The sequence below is a fragment of the Bison bison genome, unplaced genomic scaffold (assembly GCF_000754665.1).
Source record: "Bison bison bison isolate TAMUID 2011002044 unplaced genomic scaffold, Bison_UMD1.0 scf7180017864197, whole genome shotgun sequence".
In the NCBI taxonomy this organism is placed as follows: Eukaryota; Metazoa; Chordata; class Mammalia; order Artiodactyla; family Bovidae; genus Bison; species Bison bison.
In genome coordinates, this window is record NW_011494769.1 from 4231403 (window position 1) to 4240435 (window position 9033).

General features: G+C 41.4%; 1 protein-coding gene across 2 annotated transcripts in view; it reads left to right on the plus strand.

Annotated features, from left to right (window-relative positions):
- Nucleotides 1-3162: 3162 nt before the first annotated feature.
- The window catches only part of LOC104991636 (chromosome unknown open reading frame, human C15orf41), a 234391-nt gene continuing 228520 nt past the window's right edge, over nucleotides 3163-9033 (plus strand). The window contains exon 1 of one of the 2 annotated variants that reach the window (XM_010844195.1): nucleotides 3163-3715. In XM_010844195.1, coding sequence (XP_010842497.1) covers nucleotides 3615-3715 — 101 coding nt within the window. In that variant the 5' untranslated portion in view covers nucleotides 3163-3614. The remainder of the gene's footprint in view (nucleotides 3716-9033) is intronic. The other variant, XM_010844194.1, reaches the window with a different exon arrangement.

Below are 9033 nucleotides of genomic sequence, written 5' to 3' on the forward strand. Positions count from 1 at the left end.
AAAACATGCATTAGATTTGGCAGATTCAACAACAGACTGTTTAAAAACGTGTCTCTTTCCAAGGTGAAGCTTCATTAATTCGTTTGCACTCTGCCTAGAACTCCTTGCTCCAGCCAGAATAACTTTTCCCATGCGCGTGACTTGGCTCATTCTTATTTTTAGTCCATTGTGTTTTGCACTCTTCTTGAAATGACCTTCTGTCACCTCCCTGGCAAACCCCACACTCCTTTAAAATTCTTCATTATTCACATGGTCCTGAATTGGCAGAAGGAAATCTGGTCAAGCTATTGACTCAGTTCCATCTTCCAGAGAGCTGTATTAGTCCTCATTTTGACATATTTTCTTATGATTTCCTACACTTTTTTAATATTTGTAGATTCTTTCTCCCTATCAGAACTATAAAGTTCCATTTCTTAGGGTTATACGGAGGACATTCAAGATCAGAGAGGCTGTCACTTGCTCAAGGTCACACAATTTATGGCTGATTTTAAACAGGTAGCCAGTTCTTTGGGTTTTTCATTTGGTTTTGTTTTCATTTCATGACCCTACTTTACATAGTAGAAAATGGTTGGTATTAGCGACAGACTGACTGAGAAACAGTGGGGCAACTCCAGGCATGGAGACTACTCTAGAAGGAGTAAGAGCAGATGGGGGGCACAGAATGGATTTCAAGAGATGGGGCAAAAGAGGGAGAAAATGTGTCTCAAATAAATAATTGGCTTCCTCCAACTAGCTCACATTGAAAGAAAATAAGAAACACCTACATGGCAACCATCACATTTCTGCTTTGCTTCTATTTTGTGCTTAATAAACAACACTACTGTCATTGCCAATGAAAACAGTAACATCACTGTGCTTTTCCCCTGGCGCTAACTCTAAACAATCTACTGGATTTGGGTCAAAATTCTAAACTGCCAGCATGTTAAAAATAAAAACAGAAAAACAAACCTGGCCTTTTCCTTTAGGGTTGTGAGGGTGCGTGCAGGACAAGAGCCAGAGAGAAGAGTTACTATAAAAAATAATCCAGTGCAAACATCCTTGAACTGATGTTTTCCATAAAAATCTGTTGGCTGTGAATTGAAGAGTGAAGTGGGGAAGGAGAAAGGAATGGGGGATCAAGTGGTGTCTGCTTATCGTCAGCTAGCTTTCATGTAAGAGTCATGGCAGGGTCAGCAACAGACTAGCCAGGTGGCAACTCCAGGCCATGCTGCCATAAATAAATAGTTATGTACTAATGTCACACAACCAGAGCTAGATGCAAAGCATATGGGAAGGAAACATTCTGATGTAAATATTCAAAAGAATCTATGGTTGCTGAATTCAGGATCCACTGTTGATATGAGACTTTGAGACGCCTGGCAAAATAAAGTGATGAAGCTTTTCTAAAACTTGGACTAAAAGATTCTTTGAAATATTCATTGTCTCCTTTCAAAAAAAAAAAAAAAATACCCCTTAACCTTTGGCCTAAGAGAGTGTGACTTTTTTTTTTTTTCCTTTCTTTCTTTGGTGTAGTAATTAAGCATTACTGAGAGTTGGCATGAGCACAGAACCTGGAACCAAATTTCAGGAGTTTAAATTACCCCTGCTGCTTGCTCGTTCTCATGACATCTGGGAGGTTACTTACCCTTTTCATGCCTCAGTTTATTCACCCTGCACGAAAGGGAGGAGGAGAGGAGGAAGACGGCAATAGTATCTGCCTCCTAGGAAATTACAGGGATCAAATGAGTCAAAGTGTGAGGAGCAAACACCACCTGGTAAATGCCCTGACCTATTAACGTCAAGTAGTCTTATACAATGAGTAGACTCATTGGAAAAGACCCTGATGCTGGGAAAGATGGAAGGCAGGAGAAGGGGACGACAGAGGACAAGATGGTTGGATGGCATCACCAACTTAATGCACATGAGTTTGAGCAAGGTCTGGGAGATGGTGAAGGACAGGGAAGCCTGGTGTGCTGCAGCCCATGGTGTCACAAAGAGTTGGACATGACTAAGCCGGCGATGGCACCCCACTCCAGTACCCTTGCCTGGAAAATCCCATGGACAGAGGAGCCTGGTAGGCTGCAGTCCATGGGGTCGCTAAGAGTCGGACATGACTGAGCGACTTCACTTTCACTTTTCATTTCCATGCGCTGGAGAAGGAAATGGCAACCCACTCCAGTGTTCTTGCCTGGAGAATCCCAGGGACGGGGGAGCCTGATGGGCTGCCATCTATGGGGTCTCACAGAGTCAGACACGACTGAAGTGACTTAGCAGTAGCAGCAAGCTGCTGAACAACTATTTATCTTCCATAGACTATCTGCTGGAAGCTAAGGAATCCATTCATTGTACTATCTTATTTAATCTTACAAATAACCCCATGAATTAAAAATCAGTTTTACAGACAAAGGAATTGAGGCTTAGTCAGGGTAAAGAATTTATCTAAGGAGGCATATCTAAGCTAAACTTCTAACCCAGGTCTTATTCCAGATTTAAAATTGGACAACAACAACAACAACAAAATAACCATTTACACATTCTATAATATCTAAACACTTTGTCATACAAAATGTTAAAATTTGAAAACAAACATAATACATGACCTTCTAAGAACCAAGTAGATTTATTTATTTTAAATGGATTAAAGGAAGGGCTAATGTCCTAATCAATGGCCTCGGGCAAGCTGAGATCCACCCCGTAACACATACACAAAACAGATAAATTCTTCCACTGACTTATTTCTCCAAATATTTACTGAACGCCTACTATTTTTTGAGAACTGGGAATTCGCAAATGAATAAGAAATTATTTCAGTTCTTGAGCACCTAATTGTGAGGAGTGAATGTCATATTCTTTACTGCAGTCATTCTTTACTCTTTGATGATGTGGGTTTTGTTTTCTAGCCTTTTTCCCAGCAAAGAGGGAGTGTTCCTCGTGAGCTGCACAAGTTTTTTTACTTCCCTCAACACAAGCCAAGCTGTTAAGTCTATGACGATCTCAGTGGGTTGGTTTGCGGTTTTACAGCTTCTCCTCTCAGGCTTCCAGGACGCAAAGAGTCCTTCGCTGAGAGAAGGCGTGTTTCTTTGCAGGCCTGTCTCCGATTGGACCTGCGGTTAAACGTGCGCGTTTGGAAGCGTTGGATGCGTGTTCAAATCGCGCGCCCTGGCAGACGTTTTTCCGGACTCATATGAGCCCTGCTGCCTGATCAATGCGCCAGGACTCCCTGGCTTCTGGCAACAGGGAAGGTATTAAAGCCAAGAGCCTCCCACGTTAATCCCAGGTGGGCCATGCCCAGGGACCTCCCCTTAGAGATTTAGGCGCCACCTCTGCCTGCGGCCGTTATTTCCTGGTTGGCTTGCCCTTAACTGACATGGCGGCTAGCTGCCTTCGGCTGGGCTCACTGCGGCTGCTCAGAAAGCCGAGAAAGGGCAGTCTGTCCACAGCCCGCCTCCCGCCGCGGAGGTGCCTGGTGAAGTCTAGGCTTGTGCACCCAGGGGTGCAGGGGGTTAGGGGCCCAGGAAGTCGGGGACACAGCGCTGTGCTGCTGTGTACGCACCCTCGTCTGTCAACAGCAAGACTGCTCGAGACAAGGGTGTTCTTTTTACTTTCCCTTATCATCTCCCTGTCCCTGGCCCAACATGATACTGACCAAAGCCCAGTACGACGAGATAGCTCAGTGCCTAGTGTCTGTGCCGCCTACCAGGCAGAGCCTGAGGAAGCTGAAGCAGAGGTTCCCCAGGTAAGTGCCCATCTCGCCCCTCACAGAGCCCTTTTGCCTGCAGCAGCTGTGCCTGGCAGCCCAGCCGGTGCTTAGGAACCACGTGTCACACATAACTGGGGAGGAACACGAGTGTCAGTTGTTAGGCGATCAGGGATTCAAAAAGGTTTCTTCTTTGACCAGCCTTATAGGAGAGTCTTAATGGATGAATCCCAGGCAGCCTTCCAAGGCCATGCAATTAAGTTCAAATCAACAAATGTTTGTTGAAAACTTGGATTTTGCTAGTTGATGGGTGCACATAAGTAGGTGCTGCATAAATTTGTTATTGTTGTTTAGTTGCTAAGTCGTGACCTACTCTTTGCAACCCCATGGACTGTGTAGCCTGCCAGGTTCCTCTGTCCATGGAATTCTCCAGGCAAGAGTACTTGAGTGGGTTGTTATTTACTTCTCCAGTGGATCTTCCCCTCCCAGGGATCGAACTGCATCTCCTGCATCGGCAGGCAGATTCTTTACCCTTGATCCACCAGGGAGGCCTCCTTGCTTTAATGTCTAGTGACAAATTGAATTGACAGATTCTAGGAATGAATGACAGGTGGCAGGCCTCTCTCAAAGTGGAAATATGAATTGTGGATTCAAAAGATGAAAATGGAGGACACTTTTAATTGGCCTCTTGAAACAAGTACAAGCCTAAAGGGGAGTCTTCTGGTTGACTGTGGCTCTCTGCTGCAACAAAGTGCCCTCAAGTGTTCCAAGCCAGTCAGAGACTGGTACCCTACGGATTCTACTGTTGCGTCAAGCAACCATATGGATGCACAGATGGGGGATGGCAGAGGACGAGAGAGGGGATAACAGAGGATGAGATGGTTGAATGGCATCACCAATTCAATGGACATGAGTTTGAGCAAGTTCCAGGAGATGGTGAAGGACAGGGAAGCCTGGTGTGCTGCAGTCTGTGGGGTTGCAAAGAGTCGGACACGACTGAGCGACTGAACAGTAACAACAACATTGGATACACATTTCAGGTGTATTTCATACTTCCTTTCTCCCTGCGCATGTCTTTTTTCCAATGATTTTTAGGCTTATCCAACTTTCTAAGAAGGGACTTTAGCAAATATATGTTATAGATTTCCTTATTTTAAAGACCTATAAACTGAGGCCCTGACATTAAAGAACCAATCCAGGACCAGAAGGGTACTTGTCCCATGTTTAAAGTATAGAGTGTTTGTTTACCTTTATTCTGTTTTAAAGCCAAATCCAAATTTATTCCATTTTACTCTGTGGCACTGAACACCATGAGCTTCCTTGTCTTTGACATCATCAAGGAAGTGTTTTCTAGCAGAGAGATTATTGGATAATTGGTATTAGTAATGTACAAATTTAAGGTCTTTTATGACTCAGTTTTTTCCTTGAAGGACTCAGTTTTCCTAACCTGTAATATGAAGGGATCTCTTTTGAATATTATCCAGATTTAATTTATCCTTTTATAGTCTTTAAGATTCTTATCAGATTTGCTAACAAGGAACAAAATTGACAGAGTTAGAATGGATGAAGGCTGGTCAGGGAATAGATTTTTCTGGGCAATTTTAAGATACATCATGCACTTAGATAATTCTGCTCTTGTTAAGTACTTATATTAGCACTGTATTTTTGATTCTCTCTTTCCCTCTCTTCTCTTTCTGTTTGCCTCATTCTTTTCCTTTCTTTTCCATAGCAAATACCTTCTCTCCGTTAGAGGTAACCTCTTCTTACTTTTATTAAGGTTTTATGTCTTTTTTTTTTAATTGGAATGTAATTGCTTTACAATGTTGTGTTTTTGCTGTATAAAAACATGAATCAACTATATGTGTATATATATAGCCTCTCTCCCATCCCCTCCCCCATCCTACCTGCCTATTCCTCACTGAGCACTGGGTTAGGCTCCCTGTGTTATACAGCAGCTTCCCACTGGCTATCTATTTTACACACGATAGTGTCTATGTCAGCACTCAGATCAGTCGCTCAGTCATGTCCGACTCTTTGCAACCCCATGAATCGCAGCACGCCAGGCCTCCCTGTCCATCACCAACTCCCGGAGTTCACTCAGACTCACGTCCATCGAGGCAGTGATGCCATCCAGCCATCTCATCCTCAGCACTATGACATGAGATGGCTGGATGGCATCACGGACTACTCAGCACTCCAAGTCTGTTCTCTATGTCTGCATCTCTCTTCCTGCCCTGCAGATTGGTTCATCAGTACCATTTTTCTAGATTCTACATGTGTGCATTAATGAAGTACACTTAGGAAAGACTCCCATTCCTTTGGGGCACCATGTGTCTTGCCTATTCTCATATGCGTTTTTTGAGATATGGCATCTGATATGTATCTCCAAATACTTTTGCTTCTTTCAAATACCATTTAGGGTATAACTAACTCTTCTTTTACTGGAAAGTTTATTGAGAGAGCTGTACTACCAGCCTGCAGAAGGAATTGAAGAGCAGCATGGGTAGGAGTTCCGTAAAGTGTGTAATTTGAGAGTTGGCCTCAGTTTGCACTATAGCACTGTTTTACTTTAGAAGTTGGGTGCAAAGGACTTGAACAACCTTTAGATTTGACAGTTCATTTTACCTGAGGAGTAGTCAAGTAAGGACCTCAGAGATAATTTCTGGTGGTTCAAAGAAGTGACTTGTCAGAAAGCCTGGAGATATTAGATGGCTCAAAAGTGTCTAGAATACAGGTTTCATGACTTTCAGTTCAGAGTTCTATACTAAGCCACCTTAATTATTTTTAATATTAATAACAGCAGCAATAATTTTTTTGTGTAATGTTCACCTAAATTGAATTCTGAAAATAAAGTATTGAAATGCTTTTTAAAATTGCTGAAAATTTTTACTTTGCTGATTTTAAAAGTAGTACATGCACAGTAAAGAAAATTTAAAAATATTCATAATCTTTCAGCTCTGAAAATTTCTGTTAATACATTTTTAAAATATTTCTAGTCTTTTTTCTCTGTGCAATACTTTCTCTGCTAATATAGTTTATAGGTCCTTTTTTTCACATTTAACATATTGTAAGCATTTCTCATCTTTAAAAAGTCCTTATAATTTATTTCAAATAACTAATAATATCCACATTCTAGATGTACTTGCTGGACATCAAGAGTTTTGTTTTTCTAATTTTCTGATATTATTTCTGTATTTATATCATGCCAAGACTGCTTGTTTTCCTGTTAATACTTTAGAATCTCAGGAATTGGGAATGACCATATCGCTTTTCAAACTTTTGGTCTCTTCAAACTCTGAAGAAGTACTGAGGACCCCAGAAAACTGTTTACATGGGATTTATCTGTTGATATTTACCAAAATGTAAATTAAACCTGAGAAATTTTAAAAATTGCTTATTTATGTTAAAGATTAATAACCATAATTTAAAAAAGCTAGTGAGAAAAATGGCCTCATTTTACACTTTTGCAAATCTCTTTAATACCTGTCTTAATAGAAATAAGATCTGTCTGCTTCGGCATTCGACTTGTGATATGCTATCTTGATTAAAGAATATGAAGACATTCTGGCCTTAGACAAAAATGTAATTGGAAAACTATTTTTGTTACTACATAATACCCAACAAGTGGTGTTTTTCTTAGAAGTTAATTGCAACGTGGAAAGTGAAACCATATTATAGAACTTTTTGGCCAGTCTTGAACTTAGAGTGGATCTTTCACCCATGCATAGTTCTTATCATCATGCACTGTTCATTTGCAAAATATTGGTTGTGAGTTATGCAAATCTTCTAAATGTTGTCATCATTACACAGCATCTAAAACAATCACATTTGTTAATATCCCCACTGATTTCATCAGAAAAGTCTGTAGGATTTGAAGCTGTAACACTTATGGTGATGGATGCACAGTTTTCCAATATTTGAGTTTCCCCTTGAAAGCTCAGTTTTTTCATTGGCAACAAACACTATTGGTTGTTTCTCTTGAAATGACAGGCTCATGTTTATTTTTGAGAAAATGCCTGCCAGATACCCAAATGTGAATAATCGTAGTTTGTTCATCATTCATCCAAGAATAAATGGTGTTCCATGGAAAGGGCACCTAGTTCAGCTCTGAAACAGTCATACAGATGCTTCCCCTTCAGATAGTCATCATGCTTCGATATGCAGTAGACGTGCTTCTGGTTTACCTCTTATTTTGTTATACAGAATGTTAAGAGGATGTGTATCTAGAGTTGAGATCTAATAAAATTAATAAGTGAATCTTAAGATATTCTTATGTGAAACTGGCTTTCTTTCTTCCTGCAAGCATGAGACTCCTAGGCCAGTTGTGTCCAGCCTTGGTTTGTGCTCAGGAGCTGACAGTTTTGGCCACCATTCTTTTTGCACCATCAGTTCTAATGTCACACAGAAGAAAAGGCAAATCAAGTCTTATTGTTTCTGTAAAAATAGTTTTGACCTTGTAGACCTTTGAGAGGGACTCTAGGGGTCCATCAGCCTCACTTTAACAACCGTGAGCAGTTGACACGACTGAGCACTTCACTTTCACTTTTCACTTTCACGAATTGGAGAAGAAAATGGCAACCCACTCCAGTGTTCTTGCCTGGAGAATCCCAGGGATGGGGGAGCCTGGTGGGCTGCCGTCTATGGGGTTGCACAGAGTCGGACACAACTGAAGCGACTTAGCAGCAGCAGCAGCAGCAGCAGTTTCAAACTAATGCAGGTCAGGAAGCAACAGTTAGAACTGGACATGGAACAAGAGACTGGTTCCAAATAGGAAAAGGAGTACATCAAGGCTGTATAGTGTCACCCTGCTTATTTAACTTATATGCAGAGTACATCATGAGAAACTCTGGGCTGGAAGAAGGACAAGCTGGAATCAAGATTGCCGGGAGAAATATCAATAACCTCAGATATGCAGATGACTACCCTTATGGCAGAAAATGAAGAGGAACTCAAAAGCCTCTTGATGAAAGTGAAAGAGGAGAGTGAAAAAGTTGGCTTAAAGCTCAACATTCAGAAAACGAAGATCATGGCATCTGGTCCCATCACTTCATGGGAAATAGATGGGGAAACAGTGGAAACAGTGTCAGACTTTATTTTTGGGGGCTCCAAAATCACTGCAGATGGTGATGCCATGAAATTAAAAGACGCTTACTCCTTGGAAGGAAAATTATGACCAACCTAGATAGCGTATTCAAAAGCAGAGACATTGCCAACAAAGGTCCGTCTAGTCAAGGCTATGGCTTTTCCAATGGTCATGTATGAATGTGAGAGTTGGACTGTGAAGAAGGCTGAGCGCTGAAGAATTGATGCTTTTGAACTATGGTGTTGGAGAAGACTTTTGAGCTCCCTTGGACTGC